This window comes from Marmota flaviventris, chromosome 13, assembly GCF_047511675.1.
Source record: "Marmota flaviventris isolate mMarFla1 chromosome 13, mMarFla1.hap1, whole genome shotgun sequence".
Lineage (NCBI taxonomy): Eukaryota > Metazoa > Chordata > Mammalia > Rodentia > Sciuridae > Marmota > Marmota flaviventris.
The window spans coordinates 66,332,709-66,353,681 of NC_092510.1; the positions used below are offsets into that span (position 1 = coordinate 66,332,709).

General features: G+C 44.2%; 1 protein-coding gene across 3 annotated transcripts in view; it reads left to right on the forward strand.

Annotated features, from left to right (window-relative positions):
• Spink4 (serine peptidase inhibitor Kazal type 4) overlaps positions 1–20,973 on the forward strand; it is a 75,910-nt gene extending 54,937 nt beyond the window's left edge. For 2 of the 3 annotated variants that reach the window (XR_003582134.2, XR_011704125.1), the window contains exons 2-3: positions 7,412–7,711; positions 19,025–19,137. Coding sequence is in view for 1 of the 3 variants with exons in the window: in XM_071600690.1 (XP_071456791.1) it covers positions 15,302–15,362; positions 17,609–17,649; positions 19,025–19,137; positions 20,826–20,871 (261 nt within the window). In the remaining 2 variants the exon portion in view is untranslated. Of the gene's footprint in view, positions 1–7,411; positions 7,712–15,301; positions 15,363–17,608; positions 17,650–19,024; positions 19,138–20,825 lie in introns of those variants that run through there. The other variant, XM_071600690.1, reaches the window with a different exon arrangement.

Genomic DNA, 20,973 nt, shown 5'->3' on the forward strand with positions numbered 1-20,973 from the left:
AAATATCTTGTACAACACATAATTGCTATACTTGTACGTAACTGACAGCGCAGTAGGTTTGTTAACACCAGTATTCCTATAAACACTTGAGTAATGCACCATGATGATACAACGCTAGAACATCACTAGGTGAAAGAAATTTTTCAGCTCCATTATAATCTATGGAACCATCATTGAATGTGCTGCCTGTTGTTGAATGAAATATTATACAGAAAACAACCGTATTTAATTTGATTGATTCTTTTTTTTTTTTTTGGTACCAGGGATTAACCCAGGGGTGCTTAGCCATTGAGCCACAACCCCAGCCCGTTTTCTTTTTATTTTGAGATAGGATCTTGCTAAGCTGCTTAGGACCTCACTAAATTGCTAAGGCTGGCTTTGAACTCTCTTCTCCTGCCTCAGCCTCCTGAGCTGTGAGCTGCTGGGATTACAGGCGTGTGCCACCATGCCTGCTTAATTTGATGTATTTACAAGTATATACACTTATGTAATCACCACTCTAAGAATACATAAAGCATTTCCTTCCCCCCAGAAAGTTCCATCCTGTCATTTCTACTAAATCCTCCCATGCTCTACCCTGAAAGCAACAACATATCTGTTTCTGACACTGTATTTTGTAGAACTTCATAAGCATGGAATTATACAGTGTATACTCTTGTGTTTTTTTTCTTCTGGGAATTACATTTAAAAAAAATTTTAGTTGTAGATGGACACAATATCTTTATTTATTTTTATGTTGTGCTGAAGTTCGAACCCAGTGCCTCATGCATGCAAGGAAAATGATCTACCACTGAGTTACAACCCCAGTCCCTGAAAATCACATTTTGACACTCAATCATGTTGTAATACATATCAATAATTAATTTATGATATTGCTGAATAGTATTCCACTGAAGGGATGTACCACAGTTTATCTATGCACCAAACATGAGCTGTTTCCACTTTTTGACTATTACAGATAAAACTACTATCAATGTTTAAATATGAGCCTTTGTGTGGACAATATTTTTTAATTTATCATGAATGATTCCATGCTGGGTCATAGGACAGATATATGTGTCATTTTTTAAAAGAAACTGCCAGAAGAGTTTTCCAGATTAGTTGTATCCTTTTATATATCCACCAGCAATAAATTTACTCAATAATAAGATGACTAACTTTATTTATATAAGTGAGCAAAGGAAGATGTGCAAATAGCCAAAAAGTACAACATGAAAAAAATTCCAAAAAAAATTATTATTCTTTAGGAAAATGCAAGTATCATTTTATACTACCTAGACTGTTAAAAGGGTGCTGAGAGTGTCATTCAGTGGTAGACCACATGCCTAGCATGTGCAAAGCCCTTAATTCAATCCTCAGCACCACATACACACACAAGATAAAAGAAAGAAAAATAGGGGCTGGGGATGTGGCTCAAGCGGTAGCGCGCTCGCCTGGCATGCATGCGGCCCGGGTTCGATCCTCAGCACCACATACAAACAAAGATGTTGTGTCCGCCAAAAACTAAATATTAAAAAATTCTCTCTCACTAAAAAAAAAAAAAAGAAAGAAAGAAAGAAAAATAAAAACAAAGAAGGGAAGGAGAAGGAATGAAAAATGCTGAAGATGTGGAGAAACCAGAGGCAGATGGCTATCTGAATAACAAGAGTTGACTCACACCAATTGCTCAATTTCTATGCAAAGAAGGATTCATGTGGGATTTGCAATTTGAACATCCCCTCAGAGGGGATGTTAGTCAAATCAGGAATATTGGAAGGTCAGAAGTCAAATCTGATCTTTTCCATCAATTGTGGGTGCCAGAGTCATATGTTGGGGAGGTCCTTATACTTGTTCTTTACCCGTTTTTCATTCATGAGGCAACGCTTTCAGAGGTTGCCCCTGACCCGCCTAAGGGAGATAAGAGAGTCCTCAAGTCTTCCAGGGATGGTGGTAATCCCAGCAATTTGGGAGTCTGAGGCAGGAGGATTACAGATTTAAGGTCAGCTTTGGCAATTTAGCAAGATCCTAAGCAACTTAGCTTTTGAGACCTCAAAACTTAAAAAAATAAAAAGCACTGGGGTTGTAGCTCATCGGTAAAGCAGCCCTGGGTTCAATCCCCAGTATTTAAAAAAAAAAAAAAAAAAAGTGTCCTGAAGTCAAAAATGAATTAATGCCAGATGATGGGTCTAGGGTAGACTTCGTTTTCATAAAACCCATGTCCACCAGGGACTGGCCATAATGTGGAGTCAAGTGTAGTTTTACCACGACTTCTCTTTTTCTCTTCCTGCTTCTCCTCCATTCTTTCCTATACTCTCTCTCTCTCTCTCTCTCTCTCTCTCTCTCTCTCTCTCTCTGTGTGTTAGGGATTGAACCCAGGGCCTCATGCATGCTAGGTTAGTGTGATATCCATGAGCTACACCCCTAGCCCTTTTTATTTTGAGACAGGGTCTCACTAAGTTGCCAATACTGGCCTTGAACTTGTGATCCTCCTGCCTCAGCCTCCTGAGTAGCTGAGACTACAGGGGTGTACCACCGTGCCTTGCTTTTCTTCCTCTTTCTCATAAACACATTATTTATAAAGTTTTGTCATAAACCAGATTTTTGATATAATATTTTCTCTAATACAACACTTCAAGGTGTTATTATTTCACACATGAGGGAATTTAATGTTGAGGAATTTGTTCAAAGTCATATGGTTAATAAACTAGTTTCTTACTGTTGCTATAACAAAGTACTACACCCTGAGGGTTTCAATTGATACAAATGTATTATCTTATATTCTGGAGCCCAGAAGTCTAAAATGGGTCAGCAGGACTGTGTTCCTTCTGGAGGCTGTAGCAGAGATCTGTTCCTTACTTTTTTCAACATCTAGGGTCTGTTTACATCCGTTGGCTCCTGGATCCATGTCATTCTGACTTTTGCATCTAGTGTCACCTGTCTTTTGACTCTCCTGCCTTCTTTATGTGAGGACCTCTGTGGCTGAAGCCCACTTGGATAATCTGAGATAATTTTTCCATTTCGGGATCCTAAACTTAATAACAGCTGCAAAGGCCATTTGACCATGTGAGGTAACATAATCACAGGTTTTAAGGACAAGGATGTAAATATCTTTGGGGGATGGCTGGGGATATAGCTCAGTTGGCAGAGTGGTTGCCTCACATGCACAGGGCCTGGGTTCAATCCCCAGCACCACACACACACACACACACAAAAAAAAAAAAAAAATCTTTGGGAGAAGTTAGCACTATTCCATCTATGACAGTGAGTGGCCAAGCAAGGGTTCAAATCCAGTGCTGACATATTCATAAATCTATGATCCCTCTCTAAATTACCCTGCCCCTTCCTTCAATTCTACCTCTCCTTGGAGCAGCTCTGGGTCCTCAGATTCCCAGAGAGAAACGGATGTGAAAGACCCTAAAGCTGAACACACAGGGAGCAGCTCTTGATGCATGTGCAAGGATTCCTCTCCCAGCCTGGGAAGGAAGAGGAGGGCAGGAGACTCCACTGTCACACCACATTCTCCAGAGAGGGAAGGCAGAAGTGAGAGAGGTCACTTCAGGGCCCAGAGGAGAAATCACTGGGGAGTGGGAGGGAAGGGACAAGACAATTTTGAGATCTCACACACCAAGACATGGCGCACTCCTCTCTCTACCTCTGCTTGGGCAAACATCAAAGAGCTGCTAAAGCTCCTTGCCCTGTGGAGACAGGATACCTGCCTCCAACCTCAGCTGTGGGGCTACAATCAAGATTCCTCCCTGGATGATACTAGATTTCTTAGACTAATGCAAAATGCATTCTTAATGTGTTATGACTTTTTAATTTATCTTAATTATCTGAGAAATCAGGAAGAAATAATGCAGAATACTCATTTTGAATATTATAGCCAAGCTCTCTGTCATGAAATACAGAGTTATGAAAAGAAAAATATTCCAAATACTCTGAGTGAAAGATATGCTTTCCTGGAATGTTTCCAATCAAAGGCTTTTATCATGTGAGAAGTTTATGTAGCAACTGAGCAAAAACATGTTTTCTCATGAGTTATTTGTAGTTATTGATCCTTTCTATATGTTTGATTTTGTTCTGATGTATTAAATATTTCTCCTCTTCAATTATAATGAATCTCTTCAGGAAAAAAAAAGATTCCTCACCCAGTGCCTTAATTGCCTCATCTGTAAAGTGGGGACAACTGTACCTATTTCATAGGTTTTTCATAAGAATTAAACGTTCACTTGTGGGAAAGGCTTAGAACAGTATCTGGGACAACATAAGTGCTATGTAGATATTGGTGGGGAGGGTGCAGGTGGCTGAATGGGGGCAGTTTTTTGGGACCTCAGTGTCTAAACTTAGCCTGTCTCGAGGTGCTGCAGGTGGTTGTGTCTGGGAGAATGTCAAGTTGGGGCTGCATGAACCATGCATGCTTGACCTACCATTGTTGCAGAACATGTTTGAAAATTCTTCCCACCTTTTACCTGGGCCCCTGGATTGACTGCCTTCTACAGAGGCCCTATTTTTCAGGGACTACTATACCTCAGCTGGGCCCAACTGCTAGGAGGTTTCTTTCCACACTTGACTATTTTGGCAACTTCCTACCAAGCATATTTCCACCACAGAAATTTTCCAGAACATTTGCTTCAAATTGTGTAGCACCTTCTGCCTCTACCATTTTAATTACTAGGCCAAAGATGGGCTGCTGGGTGTGTACATATGAGACCAGAATCTCTGGTAGGTGGAGGAATCTGGTAAGGATCTGATATTTAAAGTCAGACAGGAATTGGTTTGAATACCAACTCTGCTGCTTACAGTCCTGGAGACTTTGGACCTGCCATTTAATACTTCTAAACCTTCATTTTCTCATCTATAAAATGAATATAATTACAGGGCCTAACTCAGAGGATTTTTGCAAGCATTGTGCAATACATGTAAAGCTTTGGCACAGGGCTTGGAGCATATTTTAATTAACTCCCAATATATAATGACCATTTCTTCTAATCTACCTAAGTAATCAAATTGCATGGGCTTCCTGTATAATTCCAAAGACACAGAATGATAAGGCTTCAGACTCATCTGTCTCCAGCTCTCTCACCTCACCTTTGGGAGGTGAGAAGTATCTGCTGCATAATGACAGGTCTGGTCAAGGAGGCCAGATGCAATGGATAGATGTGTTAGCTCCTAGATCTAAGAGACTTGTTAGCAAGTCAGCAAGGAAGGACAAGCAGGGAACACAGTTGAATGAACCCAGAGATCCCAAGGACCTTCAAATGTATCTGGTTGTCCTTGGGTTTGGCCTCTTAGGATGGTAGAAATCTTGAGGCTTCCTTTGACTTGAGGATATTTCTCTGGTTTGGCTAGAAGTGGTGCTGCAAGGAATTAGAGTAGATTTGTGGCTGATTTGAGGGGCTCAAAGGAGAAATCTGTTGCCTTAAAGATACTCTTTTGCCAGGCTGGGTGCAGTGGTGCAGGCCTGTAAACCCAGTGGCTGGGGAGGCTGAGGTTGGAGGATGGTGAGTTCAAAGTCAGCCTCAGCAAAAGTGAGGCACTAAGCAACTCGATGAGACCCTCTCTAAATAAAATACAAAAGGACTGGGGATGTGATCATGATTGCGTGGCCCTGAGTTCAATCTCTGATACAAAAAAGAACATACTCTCCTGCCGGGTGTGGTGGCACACGCCTATAATCCCAGTGGCTCAGAAGGCTGAGACAAGAGGATTGTGAGTTCAAAGCCAGCCTCAGCCAATATGAGGTGCTAAGCAACTCAGTGAGACCCTATCTCTAAATAAAAGACAAAATAGGGCTGGGGATGTTGCTCAGTGGTCAAGTGCCCCTGAGTTCCAGTAACCCCTCCCCCCAAAAAGAAAAGATACTCTCCTTTGACAGGCTTAGTGGCATATGTCTATAATGCCAGCAGTTTGGGAGGCTGAGGCAGGAAAATTGCCAAATTCAAGGCAGTCTCAGCAACTTAGCTAGGACCTAAGCATTTTAGCAGAACCTGTCTCAAAAAAATTTAAGAAAAATATTTTTCAGGGATGGAAATGTGGCTCAGTGGCTAAGTGCCCCTGGGTTCACTCTCTGGTACCAAAAAAAAAAAAAAAAAGATATTCTCCCTTCCCTCAACCAAGTCCACAAGCATGGTTAATGCTATGGCCACCATGTAGAAGTACTCTCAGTGGGCCAGAAGCTTGGTTACAGCACTTAAAAATTATTCTCTTAATCCTGGTCAGTTGCTGTTGATATCCCCTATTATAAACAAGAAAACCAGAAAACCGGCACTCAAGAGACAGGAATTTACTCAAGGTCACACAGCAGGTAAGTATCAAAGCCATCTGAGACAAGGGTTGGTCCTGGCTCTTTTCATCTTGCCATTTTCCTCCTCAGTCCTTGGGTCTTGGAACTCCAGAGGAAGAAAATAGCAGCTGCTGGACAGGTTAAGAGGAGCATCTGCTAAGGATACAGGATCTTTCCTGCAGGCAAGGAAGGAAGGGATGGGCAGGAAATAATACCTGGGCCACAATCTGCCACAGATAGAGGGCAGCAGGGGTCTCTGGGTGACTTTCAGGCTGGGCTGGACAATCACTAGGGAGAGGCCAATAAGCCCTAATACCTCACCTGTCAACACACTGTAAATATTTATTGAGCGCCTTGGAACATGAGAACTGGCCCCTCCCTCACCTGTCTCTGGATCTACGCCCACCAACTGCTGAGATCACGTGCAGTTGTAAATAGAAGTAAATATGCTGCCTCGAGAGGTTGTGTACCAGCCAGGGAGCACACTGAAAATAAAAAGGAAGGGTCACAAGTAGGAAAAAATTCCAGGACACCCAGGACTGACTGAGGACTTCAACTTTGGGGGGTTTTGAATTGTGTCTTTTGCTAGGACACAAAATTGCTAATCATTTATCCTGCTTCTTTAGCAACAATAAGGTGTGTGTGACCTCAGCCTGGTCAATCAGAAAAGCTCAATTCCTTGGTCATGTGGATTAGTCTAAGAGAAGAGCACATGACTTACCCAGTCTAATCAGTCTTCTCTTAGGTGTTTACACATTAAAGGAGACTGAGAAGTCCTGTCTGGGTTGGTTGGTTGGTTTGCACTACTGGGGATTGAACCCAGGAGTGCTCTATCACTGAGCTAGCCCTATTTTATTTATTTACTTTTAAAACAGGATCTTGTTAAATTATCCGAATGGCCTTAAATTTACAGTCCTTTAGTCTCAATCTCACAGGTAGCTGGGATTACAGATGTGTACACCATACCTAGTCACAAAATTTGTGTGTGTGTGTGTATTGTTTTGTTTTTGTGGTGCTGGGGATTGAACCTGAAACTTTGCACATGCTAGGGAAGTGTTCTACCAATGAGCTAGACCTCCAGCCCATATGATTTTTTAGTTCACAAATTTGAACTTAAATACTGAAGTCATATTTCTTCTTCCTTAACAGTGAGGAGTAAGCCTGTCTATAAAGCAAGCGATCATAATTACAGCCCCTAAAGAGAAGAATGTGAGTAGAAGATTGGAAACAAAGTTCTGGTGCTCTCCAGCACATCTCAGGATCCTTTGGCATGTTGCATGGTCTGCGGAGGTTCCCACTGGATACCCAACCTGCCATCAACCCAGTTTAATGCAAACTGTGGTGCCCTTGGAATATGACGTGAATGGCATCCCCTGGAGATGAACAGAACACATTCCACATGACCACACGTGGGAGCCCTGATTACAGATGAGAAACTAAGACTCAGAGGTAAAATGACCTGTCCAAAGTTATATAGACAAGGTCTAAAGACTTCAGAGCCCAGGTTCTGATACACCACCATCTTGTGGCTCACTCCTAAGGTACTGCATAGGCCAGAAAGGAGGTGGCACTCATCACTTCACCTGACCTCCATGAGTAGGAGCCATTATACTCTGGGTAGCACCTCTGTGTCCTGGACACATTGGGGGCCCTTGTTGGTCTAGTCATGAAACTCTGGATTCCTGTGAGTGAATTCATCCTATAAATGAGGGATCAGTAATGAAAAAGGAAGGTTTAGTGACATCTGTGGCTTTTGTCAGACAAGCAACATTCTCCTTCTGGCAATAGAATCCCAAGTTAGCTTTGGAGACCTACTCTCCCTCAATGGATACAATCTTTATGAGACTGTCCATTAAAAAGTCTCACATTCCCTAGTCAGAAAGCAGACATATGATTCTAAGGTTTTTGTATCTTATTCTTTGGAGGGGCTGGTTCATCACATTTTCATCTAATTTATGTAGGGGTGTGTGTGTGTGTGTGTGTGTGTGTGTGTGTAGCAGGGACTGTAGTGTCCTATCCATAAACACTTACCACTATTTCTGAGCATAACTATAGCTTCCATCCACAGCCCCTACAGTCCTTTGCCTAGAAGTTGACTCTGGATGCCCAGAGACATGAAAGGGACAGGCCAATAGTGCCAGGAAGTTAAGGGGTCTCTTTTCTAGGAGTCTTTGATCAGTGACTCAGTGAGAATCTGAGTTTCTCTGCTCACCTATACCATAAGAAAATTAGTGAAAAGTGAAATGTATCAGGTTTTTTTTTTTTTTTTTTTTTTTTTGATACATTTGGAGAGAAGTTGGTGGATGTATACCCCAAGTCTCTCACCCCTCAGTGGGATAACATGAGATGTGTTCCATTTAGTCTCCCAATGTACCTACTGGGATCAAGGTCTACTTTACTCCAATGGGGATCTTAATAATGCACACTTTATTGATTTCCTTCTTTTTCCTGCTTTGTTTATCTTCACTCTCCTACCAGTGCTTTCTGGAATTACCTTCTGCCCAAAATGACTTGAAACCTAATATTTTTTTTTAGGTTCTACTCCTGGGGTGACAACCCCAAACCCTTCTGGAGAATTCTTATTCTGCTTAAGTTTGAAAAAATCTGCTTCTGTTGCTTATAACTCAAAAAGTCTACCAAAATTAATATTAGTCTGGAATTGGGTTACATTGCAGCTGGCTGCTGTGTTAAACCTCTTATCTTTCAAAAGATCATCAAAATTCTGGAAGGGAAGAAAGAGGATCTGATGAGTCTTTGTTCCAAGCTCTTCTGTATATATGCTCAGAGGATTTGAGCCACTACCTATGCCTCTGAATGGAACTGTTCAGATGGTATATGGCCAACACTACCAGGTCTTTTATGCAGTCCCACTCCTGGGATGAAGACTGGTATGATAGTTCCTCCCACTTGGTGGTTATCAAGGCAGGACTTCATGTACTAGGAAAGAATATAGATACTAAAGCTCCCACCATGTACCTGGCAGATAATCTAGAAGAAGTTTTTGGAGAGAAAGCACCATACCTATGTCTTTGAAGTCTGGTTCCTTGGGTTCTCAACCAGGTTGACCAAGAAATAACAGAAAATATAGTCCTTGGAATAAAGTACCACCTGTCCTCCCACTTATAGGTATATAGCATAGGATGATTACTGGAGCCAGCCAGTCCCAGAGTAATCTGAAGCCCTGGATCAGTATATCAAGAATCTGGGGCTTAGTTCTTTGCTTATCTGAGGTTTCATTCAATGCCAGATGTATTCATATAGTCAACATGGACATTCCAGGTCTGTATGGAGCATTGAGGATATGAGTGAATCAGGTGTCCCCCTGCCCCTCCTAAGAAGTGTGGGAGATATGCACATAAGCTAGAGAGGATCATAGAACATGACAAGTGCTGCAGGGTTAGATGTTTGTGCAGATATGGGGCCCAGACTGGAGTGGGCTAAAAGCCTGGGAAGAGAACCCAAGAGAGTTGAAATCCAGGAGAACAGCAGGCAGAGAAATAAGCACAAGCAAAGACCACCTACAGGTGGTATGTTTGATGGAGGGAAGGATTAAGGGTCCAGAGTTGAAGTTAGGCTAACAAAGGCTCATTCATGGAGGAACATGTATGTCATTCCAAGGAGTTTGGTTTTCATCTTTGAGTTGATAGTGATTGACTATTTTAATTGAATTAATTAATCATAATGAAACAATATTAAGAAGAGGGATGACACAGTCTTTTTACATTTCATAAAGATCACTCTGGAAGCAGACTAAAGGATGAACTGGGAGATGTAAGACTGGAGGTAAGGAGACAATATGAGTAATGGAGGTGACAGGTCACCAAGGCCAAACTAGAAAAAAATATAGAGAAGGTGATGAATATAAGAGAAAATGAGGAGATAAAATCAGTAAGACCTGATTCCTTAAATGTAGAGAAGAGGAAATAAATTCAAAATGTTCCCAGCTTTGCCTTGGGCACCAGGAAGATGATGGCACTGTCTATTGAGATGGAAGAACTAGGATGAGATGGGAGAACTGGGAGGTAGAGCAGCTCTGGGTAGAAAGGAGATAGTAAATTGACTATTGGACATACTGAGCAAGGTATCCATAGAATACCAGGGTGAAAAAATATGTCTTTGGAGCTGGCATAGTGACTGGTACTCCACAACAGATGCTCAATAAATGTCTGTTGTATGGCAGGGTAGGTGTGTCCACAGAGGGATGACTTCAGTCACTATCATCAAGTCCTCCTTAAAGTCAGAGCTCAAACAATTAGATGAAATCTCTGTTTACAAGGGTTGGAGGAGTACCCTTTCCTCCTGCTGCCCCTAAGGAGAGAGGGCCTGAAACTCTGTATAAAGCAGAATGAGTAGTGTGGTTCCAGACCTGGGACTTGAAGTTGGGTACCTGAGGAATCCAGGACAGGACAGGCTGTGGAGCTGGCTGGGTCTAGATCAGGCCTTTTTTTTTTTTTTTTTTTTTTTTGAGAGAGAGAGAGAGAGAGAATTTTTTAATATTTTTTTAGTTTTTGGCAGACACAACATCTTTGTTTGTATGTGGTGCTGAGGATCGAACCCGGGCCACACGCATGCCAGCGAGCGCTACCGCTTGAGCCACATCTCCAGCCCCTAGATCAGGCCTTCTTAAAGTGAATTCCCACACCTCGACTGCTCAAAGCAGGGAGATGGGCAAGTGAGGACACTTCAGGCTGGAGGAAGGGTGGAGTAGGAAGTGGGCTGGGGAACCAGGGAAGGTGGTTCAGGGGCAAGCTGGCCATGTTGATCATGACATCTGGCAGGCCTGACTTGTGCTTGAGCTTAGCTCATCTACCTTACGCCAAACACAGTTGTTGTACCCTCCACCTATCCCCAGGATTTGTGACTCAGCTAATGGATCCAGTTTGCCGTCATCAAGGAGTGGCAGTACTCCTGGAGGAGCTGGGCCCAGTCCAAATCTGAGCAGATGGCATGAAAGCTTCTGGGTGAAGCTGGGAATGATGGCCTAGCTAAAGCACCTGTGCCTGGTCTTTACTCTGATCAGAGGTAGAGATAGAGAATCACTCAGACTCTCTGCTGGAGCCCTCTTTCAGGGCATCTGTCTTAACTGTGTGTTGATTCTAGCATCTCCATAGGCCTTGGCCTCTGTTCTGCTTCCAGGAATTGCCACACAAGCCCCCTCCTTGGTATCATAGTGGCTGCACATAATTCATCTCACATTCATCTCTCCAAGGCCTTCACATCTTCCCTGGAAGTTAGGCTGGTGGTGGGATGTGTTGGCAAGCCTATTTCTCAGATGGGAGAACATGCATAGGCCAAAATCAGGGATGGAAAGCACGCAAGTTCATCCAAGAAGTTGGTGGTGGGGCTGGAAACTAAGCATGACCTACCACTCACTTTTTTTTTTTTTTGTACCAGGTATTGAGTCCACTTAACCACTGAGCCACATTTGCAGCCCTTTTTATTTTTTATTTTGAGACAGGGGCTTGCTATGTTGCTTAGGCCCTCGCTAAGTTGTTAAGGTGGGGTTTGAACTTGTGATACTTCTGCCTCAGCCTCCCCAACCACTGGGATTACAGGTGTGCACCATCACACCTGGCTTCTTCTCACCTCTTGCCACTCACTTCCTTGTTTATTTCACTCTAGCCGTAATGGTCTCCTCCTTAGTATTTCCTTCTTGAGCAAGCCAAACCTGTTCCATCTCAGGGCCTTTGCACTTGCAGTTCCTCTGCTTGGCAGGTTCTTCTTCCAGATCTCTGCAGGACTCTTTCTGTCTCTGCTTACACATTACTATCTAAAATAACAGACTCCTTCCTTTGTCACTCTCCTCCTTAATGGCACTTGACTTCTACATAACACATCGTGTGTTTTGGTAGTTCATTGTTGTCTGCCAGCCTTCTAGAATGTGTCCTATTTATAGCTGAATCTCCAATAACTAAAACAGTGTGTAGAACATGATATAGATGATAAATATTTGTTGAACAAATGATTAAACCCAGAATGCCTCACTCCTGGTCCAGAACTTTTACCTTTTACTCTGCTTCCCAGAGAAGTTAGAGGATGGGGAGAGCATAGAAAGGGTTGCGGGGTTGGCTTAGACTGGAGGAAAACACTCTTGTTCCTTAGATAGAAACATACCAAACACTGACCCAGGCCATGCACCATGAGGTCTGGGTGTGTCAGAGGGCTCTCTTGAGTTCTCATGGCTTCCCCAGAGCAAGAGGGGATCATTGGGGACAGCAAATGCTTCCCCTTCAGAGCCTTTTCCCCAGAACTGGCACCACCTCTATCCTTGGGACCATTGTCATCTGCCTCCTTTTGGATCTGTCACTCAACATTTATATGCCTACTGTGTGTCAGGCTCAGGACTGGGCACAAGGGAGACAGAGATAAATGAATCATTGTCCTCACTGCCAGAGAGCTCACAGCTTAGTCAGCAAGGCAGATAAGCAAACACACCAGAGCACGGGGAGAGATTCTAACAGAGGAGCAGAGGAGCAGTGTGGGAGTGCAGCACTTGTGGTAGTCAATGATGGCTGTGCCTAGGTTGGTAAAGGGTAGTTAGGGAAGATTCCAGAAGAGGGGATGTTTGAGCTGGTTCTTAGAGGACCAGGGTACAGACACAGAGAAGGGCATTACCAGATGAGAAAGTGAATCAGAGGGTTCAGTTGAACGGAAGAAGTGTAGGTCTAGAGTGGGATGGGGCAAAAGTAAAACTAAAGAGAGAGTGTAAGGGCCTTGATCACCAGGCTTAGGAGAGTGGGCTGAGTCCTGTTGGCTGTGGACACCAATACAGCATTTGGGGCAGGAGGATTTGGTCAAGTTTGCTCTTTAAGAAGTTTTCCATGGTTGCTGTGTACAGAGTAGTTGGGAGTGGTTGGTAGAGAATCAAGAAAATGAACTAGGGGTCAGGTGCGGTGGTGCAGGCCTATAATCCTAGCAACCTGGGAGGCTGTGGCAGGAGATCAGCCTCAGCAAGTTAGCAAAGCCCTAGCAACTTACTGAGACCCTGTCTCAAAATATAAAAATGGCTGGGGACGTAGCTAATTGGAAAAACTTTTGGGTTGAATCCCCAGTACCAAAGGCAGGGGTGAGGGAAGAACTAAAATGAATTAGGAGATGATGGAGTCAAGACAAAGGGCTGGATTTGTTTGTCCTAAAGGTCCTCAACTGGCGTTCATGCAGGTGCAGGAGGCCAGACATAAAGCTCCTGGGACCCCCCACCCTCAAGGAGTCTCACAGCAGCAGAACCTTTAAACTTCTTCTCCCTTTATGAGATGATATTGTTTTAGGACAGGAAATCATCATTAAATATTTGCTCTTCCTGGTTAAGCAATGAAGTGTAGCTGCCACCTGCCTCAGAGACATCCATGCACCTGTATAGGTTCTTAAGAAAGGGTAGGATTCTGAAGCTGAATCAAGGACTACTGGGGACTTCATCGTAGGCTGGGCATAGATCTGGAGCCTCTATGAATCTGTAGAGGTGACTAGCTGCCTGGAGCCCCCAAAGGGGTTGTTCTTAAATAAGAATCTCCCCCATTAACTCATTGTTCTAGTCTTAGAACTTCTCTGTAGGCTTGGAACCTTTCAAAATAAATCTTTCTGGGGGAAAAAAAAATCACTGATGTTTGGACTAGGGATGTAGCTCAATTACAGAGCACTTGCCTAGCATGTGCAAAGACCTGGGTTCAATGTAGCACCAACAAAACAAAACAAAACCCAAAAACCTCACAAATAAACAAACAAAAAACACCTATTCTAGGCAAGTGTTCTATCACCAAGCTATCCCCAGTCCAATACTGAAATATTGATTTAAATATTTCATAGTAAAACTGTATTTTTAAATTCTCCAAAGGTAAATAAAATCTTCAGATAGAGTTCAAAATCCTTGACCTAAATGAATTAGAGAAAATCAGATATTTTATTCTTTTTTTGGGTATGGGGGGAGGGTAGTGGGGATGTGGCTCAGTGGTCAAGTGACCCTGAGTTCAATCTCTTGACCACTGAGCCACATGCCCAGCCCTATTTTGTATTTATTTAGAGACAGGGTCTCACTGAGTTGCTAAGTGCCTTGCTTTTGCTGAGCTGGCTTTGAACTCATGATCCTCCTGCCTCAGCCTCCCGAGCCACTGGGATTACAGGCACGCAGCACCACCATGTCCAGCTTCATTGTATTCATTTTATAAGTCAGAAATTCTTTGAAGGCAGACAATCAAATTACTCCTTCATATGTATATTACAGAGATATGGGGGAGTTTTAGATACTGCTTTTTCTTGAAAAGAATCCTGTGTTTAACCTATTAAAATGGAAATGAGCATATAGTACCTGAAAAACATGAAAGTATCTTTCTTCTAATGTTTTATTCTGTGTCAGAAGCAGGGGTCTAGGACATGCAGCATGAGAAACATGCTATTTAAAAAGTCTTATTTTGCCTTTATTTTATCTGCTGGTTATGCCCACTTCATGGCACCAAAAAATAAGTTAAAAGAATCAGTTTTGTTTATATTTCTCTCACTGCATACTTAACAAATGTTTCCCATCTGCTCTCACCAATCCAGTTTCACAGCTGTTCTGGGAGAAAGGCTGAGTCAGAATTATCATCTCTGTTTTGTGCACAGATAAACTGAGGCCCAGTTAAGGAAAATGGCTTTCCTGAGTCACAAAGTTGGTGGGGGAGGTACTGACAAAGGTATCCATGACTCCAGCCCCCTTTCTCTGCCTTCTCCTACTTGCTGTTTTTTCTGTTCTTTCTCTTCCCTTTTCTTTTTACTTCAACTACCCTTTCCTTGCTCCAGTCTACTTTGCAAGTTATCCAAACATTTGCTCCCTCCAGAAATCTGCCAGTCTCATAGCCACAGCTCCATGTCACCAGAAACTCAGAATATTTGTCTTGAACAAGCCCTTTCCTGGTTCCAGGATGCAGGGATTAACTTGAGGTGACGCTCTTGTCTCCAACTGGCCCCAGATAAGATAAGGGTGGGGATCAGCACTATAAACAGGTTTCCATCCTTCCTTGCCACCCAGGCCCCAGTTAGCTTGGGCCACACCAGCTCAGGATCAGCATGGCCGTCCGTCTATGGGTGGTCACCCTGGCCTTGGTTGCCCTCCTCGCTGTGGACACGGGTGAGTGGGTAGAACCTGGACTTTGTACTGGTAGAGAGCTTGGGAGTGTGGGTAGAGGAAAGGCCTGGAACACACCGTGAGGACTCAGCTCTCTGCATATGCCTTCCTTCTACATATACACCCTCTACTGTGGTGGGCAAACCCCTGAGTAGGAGAAAAGAAACTTGAGTTCAGATTCTAAATTTGGCCTAGAATTGCCAAAGTCCCCTTCCATTTGGGGCCTCAATTTCTCCAGCTATACAGCAGGAGGTTGTCCAGTTCATAGTTGCACTGGGCAATTACTGGACTAGAGGTTGAGGGGGCAGTAGGAGTAAGTGAGTGTCAGTCCTCAGGGCCAATAGGCAACTATGCTCACTGAGGGCTGATGGATGCTGAGAGACATTCTGACTCCTGTTCTGCCATGACATGCTGTGCTTTGAGTCTATGAACAGCCATGTGAGCATTTGGGAGCTCTTCCCTGGGAATCCTTGTCTGGGGCTAGACACATATATCTGGAGTGGGGCTTCCTTAGGGCTGGAATACATCAGCACTTTCACAGCTAAGGCACTGTGACCCCTTTAACACATCAGTTACTAAAAACAGACAAAGCACTCCTGAGGGATCTTAAGTCCAATGGGTAGAGAAGGGAAACAGACAATAAACAACATAGGTAAAATGTATGTTAAACAGTAGGCTAAAATGTGGTAAAGCCAAAGGAAAAAAATATCAAGCTGGGTAATAGGGATTAGGAGGTGACTGCAATTTTAAATCAGGGGAGATCTCTCCGAGAAAAAAAGGAGATGAGTGAGCCTTGTGGCTATTTGGGGGATTCCAGGCAGAGGGAATAGCCAATGCATAGGCCCTGAGGTAGAAGCATGCCTGGAGAGTTTGAGGTACTGTGAGGATGCCAGTGTGGCTGGAGGGCAGTGAAGGGCAGGGTACACAGCAATAGGTGAGACAAGAGGCAAACTAGGAAATAAACTGGGTAAGGCCTCCTGGGCCAATGTGAAAACTTGGCTTTTCCTCTAAAACTGGGAGACACTAAAGGGTTTTGAGGCAGAGTTATATTTTTAAAGAATTGCTCTAGTTGTTATACTGAGAATAAAGTAAATGGGGGTAGGTGGAGAGACCAGTTGGGATCCAACTGGACAGAAGTCATAATGTTTTAAGCAGGCCCTGGCAGGTCCTCAGGGCCATTGACTCACGGCCACTTCCTCATCCACTTCTCCAAATGGGGACACACTGTGGCAATGAGAAATGGGTCCAGGGGCTCTGGTCACACACAGACTGCTTACTCCTAGCCTAGCACCAGTTTTCTGAGGGTTTCAGTAAAGTGTTTGAAGAGGATCCTTGTACACATTTCAGATCCTGCATGGACTGAGTGAGAAGGGGGCACTTTGGATCAAGGTCAAAGGAAGCTGGGGTGTGAATGCAAAATTTCCCCGCATTTCCTAGGAAGAAACTCTGGACTCTCCCTTCCCCCGGCATACTTTAGTGGTCAATTTCTGAATACTGAATGTGTGGGAATTGACCAGGGTGCTACAGAGTCAAAGAACCCAAGAAGCTCAGGTTCACAGGGAGGCAGGGTGACCCAGTGAGTGGGGTAGCATGTGATTTTGTGGCAAAGCCCAAGTTCAGGTCTGCTCAGGAAACAATGGGGGACAACAGGGAAGTCTTCTGAGCCTTGAAAGGATGGTATGATTCAATAGGAGAAAGGGGGTAGGCAACATTTCAGGGAGAGGGGCTTTGCATGAACCAAAACAGAGCCTGTTACAGGAACAGTGAGCAGAAGAAAAGCTGGACTTAGGGACATGCAAGGTTAGATAGTGAGCCCAAGGTCAGGTGCCTCAGTCCTATGGGTGGGCTCAGGGAAGCAGAGCACAGCATCCACCACTGCCTCCTTTCTTCCCTCCTTTCTTCAGAGCAGCAAGAGAGGTCTGAACAGTGGTTAAAATCATGTATTCTCAATGCCTGGCACAGAGTAACTACTGAGTTGTTGATATTATTATGTGGGACACCATAATTTCAGTGGACCTGAATGAGGAACATGCTGGTGACTACCTTCCTGATTTGAGACTTTCTGTCACTATGTATGATACACAAGGTCACATCAGCTTTCTGGAAACCCTATCCTCTGGGTTTGTTTGAGAAATTCCAGATTGGTAGTGTTGGGGTCAGGACTCCCAGAGAAGGAGAAACAGTCCTCAGATCCCAGGATCTGGGACCTAGGACCAATGTTACCTTATTCTTACTGATTTGTTTTTCAGAGGTGCCAGTGTCAGCAGAAAAGCTCATTTTCTCAAGAATGGTAAGGCAGATGCTTGATGTTGTGGCCTTCCCTCTGCAGAGAGAAGTCCTTTCATCCATGCTGGAACACCAGAATTATTCTCCACTCTTGCTCAGATACCTTCAATGACTCCCAAGGAGGTCAGGGTGGACTCCTGAGCCTGCATGATCCCCAGATTATTCCCTCTAGGCTAAGCAAGTCTATCCCCTTCATCAAAGCCCTTGGGATCTGTCTCAACCTGGTCTCCAAGGCCCCTTCCCTCAGTGAGATTCTCCCACCAAGGTTTAGCAGCACATAGCATCTTCTCTGCTTTGTGTAATACAGACAGACCATATGATTCAGGCCAAAGAGGTGACCTTAGCACACTGAATGGCCTCATGGAGTGCCAGTCATTCCCCACTGGGTGTCATCATTCATCCCTTTACTCTGAGTAGACAAACATCAAGTTGCCCCTGAAGCCTATTCCACCTAGCTTCTGGGTCTAACATCCCCAGTGATCCTAAGGCAGTGATGACGGCATCCTTGGGAACATCAATCAGTCCTTTCAAATAGATGAATGAGTAAGTTCAAAGCCACCTTCCCATCCAACAGTGTAGCATCTTCCTGTCAGTCCATCAGAACGAATCCAGCTCCACATACTTGGTGCCAGATAAAAAGCCAAATATTTAACAAAATTTCAATTAGTCCTATGCAAGGAACATTCCTAATTTTTACACATGAGGAAACTAATATTCCAACAATGGAAATAGCTCATCCAGCTGGTCCAGCAGAATCCAGGGCTTTAGCCTGAGCTTTCAGTGCTGCACCACACTGCCTCATTCTCCCTTCTCCCTGTGCCAGGGCCCAATCTTGACCCGGTTCTGTCAGGTATAGTCTGAATCCCTTTCAAATTGAGCCTCAATTAAGCTCCAAGCCCTGCCTCATTTCTCCAATCTTCCCACACTATGTACCTTCCTTCCAAGGACTTGATAGGCTACAGTGAGCTCAGGGGCTCCTGGGAAGAGGGCCCCCTAGGATGATGGGTTCTGTCTCCTGGGGTCCTCAATCAGACCAACAGAGAGGTTCTAGTTGGATCCTCTGAGGAGTAATGGAACCAGTCCCCAAGAACTTGAGGGCACAAACTCACTCCACACAAATACACAGTATACTTGGGATACCCACACCTCAGTAGACACAGCAACATACTCAATATGCATCCAACCACAGGCACCTGGTCATGTACACACACACACACAAATATACCACAGGGTCCTGAGTGGCTGGTTTTATGTTCACTAGACCTACACACAGTTTGTCTTGAATTTGGCTCCATCCTGGTGCCTCTCAGGCTCCAAGCAGAGCTCCTATATCCCTCCCTATTGTCTCTGATTTTGAGTCTCCTCTGTCTCCTCCACAGCCCATCTGTGAGCACATGACAGAGCCTCCAAATTGTTCCCAGACACCTAACCTCGTCTGTGGCACTGATGGGGTCACATACAACAGTGAATGTCATCTCTGCTTGACCCGAATGTAAGAACTCCCAACTCAGCTTGCTTGGGTAGGCCCCATCTTGGCTGCACACAAATCTGAAAAGAGAAAGAATTGACCGCCTTCTTCCTTCACATATGCTTGGCCTGCGGAGTAGTGATATTTACTTTTAACAGAATGAGCCAAAATATAATTGAAAGAGGGGGCATGATTCCAAGCAGAAGCTGGTGGGGGTAGAGGAGAAGGGCCAGAAACCCTGGGTTCTTTTTCTTATTCTGCCCTTGATTGCTAGGGTCACCTCATTCTATAGAATGTTCTTTCATTCTATAGTCAATAATTATACTGAATACAATAATTATATTGAATACTTACTATGTGGTAGGCACAGGACAGAACAGAGCACAGTAAGTTAGATAGCACTGCTGGCCTCCTAGAGCATCCAGTCAATCTAAGGGGGAAGCCAGGTTGATGGTCAGCTAACTGCACCACAGAATGCCCAAGGCTCATATGGACAGGGCACCATGGTAACAAGGAATGGGCAGAGGCAGGGAAGACTGCCTGGAGGAGGTAATACCTGAGCACAGCCCTGAGGGATAAGTGGAAATAAGCTAGAAAGGAAGAGGTAGGGAAGATAATTCCAGATAGAAGACAGGGAGCTGGGGAAGGCCTGGAAGGGAAAGAGTGTATTTGAAGAAAGTGGACAAACTGGAGTGTGAAGGGAGAATGGGGGAGGGGCAAAAAATTAATTCAGAGAGGTAAGGAAGAGGCTAGAACATGACTTTGGTAAAACCGATCACCTACTTGGTCTCATTTCTTCACCAATAAAATCCTGAGAGTCAGCTTGAGAGCTAAATGAGTTCACGAAAGAAAAGAAAGGTTCTTTCTTTGTGGCTGGAAACCACAAAGCTCTAGACAGAAGTGAAAGTTTGTATTGGAGGAACTGTAAGAAGCAGCAGAACACTGTCCAGTTTAGAAAAAGATCAAAATTAGACTCATAGTTAAGAGATACATTGAGCTGGGTGCAGTAGCGCACGCCTGTAATCCCAGGGGCTCAGGAGGCTGAGGCAGGAGAACTGTGAGTTCAAAGCCAGCCTCAGCAATGGCAAGGTGCTAAGCAACTCAGTGAGACCTTGTCTCTAAATAAAATACAAAATAGGGATGGGGATGTGGCTCAGTGGTTGAGTGCCCCTGAGTTCAATCCCCAGTACACCCCCCAAAAAGAGAGATATATTGATGGTAGAATTGCAGGTTTGTTGTGTAAATGGACATGAAAGGTAAGGGGACACAGAAGGCAAGAACAACACGCTGCTCTTCTAACCCGTGGGCTTGGGTGGCTGGTGGTGCTAATTGCCAAGATGTGAACTATGAGGGTGCAGGTAGTAGTTGTAGGATACAATGTTTGTGAACAATTGAACCTCTGGTATATACCAGAGATGTGCAATAGACAACTGCATAGTCAGGAAGGACAGAGGTCTGGGCAGGAGACAGACTTGGCAGTCATAAGCATGCACAGGTGGTGGAAATCCCAGGAGGCTGAAATCTCCCAGGGGCAAGATGTAAGAAGGAAAGGTTATAGAAATACTCACAGATCCCTGGGATCTGCCCTATATTCCTACACTGTAGGATATGGGAGTGGGTTCAGCAGGGTATCTGCACAGATAGGGCCTGGTCCTTGAAGGGTATGTTATAGTTCCCAGAGGTATCCTCATTCTTGTCTCCTGTAATCCCAGAAAAACCAAAAAGGATATCCAGATCATAAAGGATGGCAAATGCTGACCCTGAAGGAGCGCCTCAAGCCAGGAAGCTTCAAGCTGGAGAACAGTGTTGGGCAGGGAGGAGATGTGACATAAAATAAAAGCTCCAGCCCAACCCAGGGAA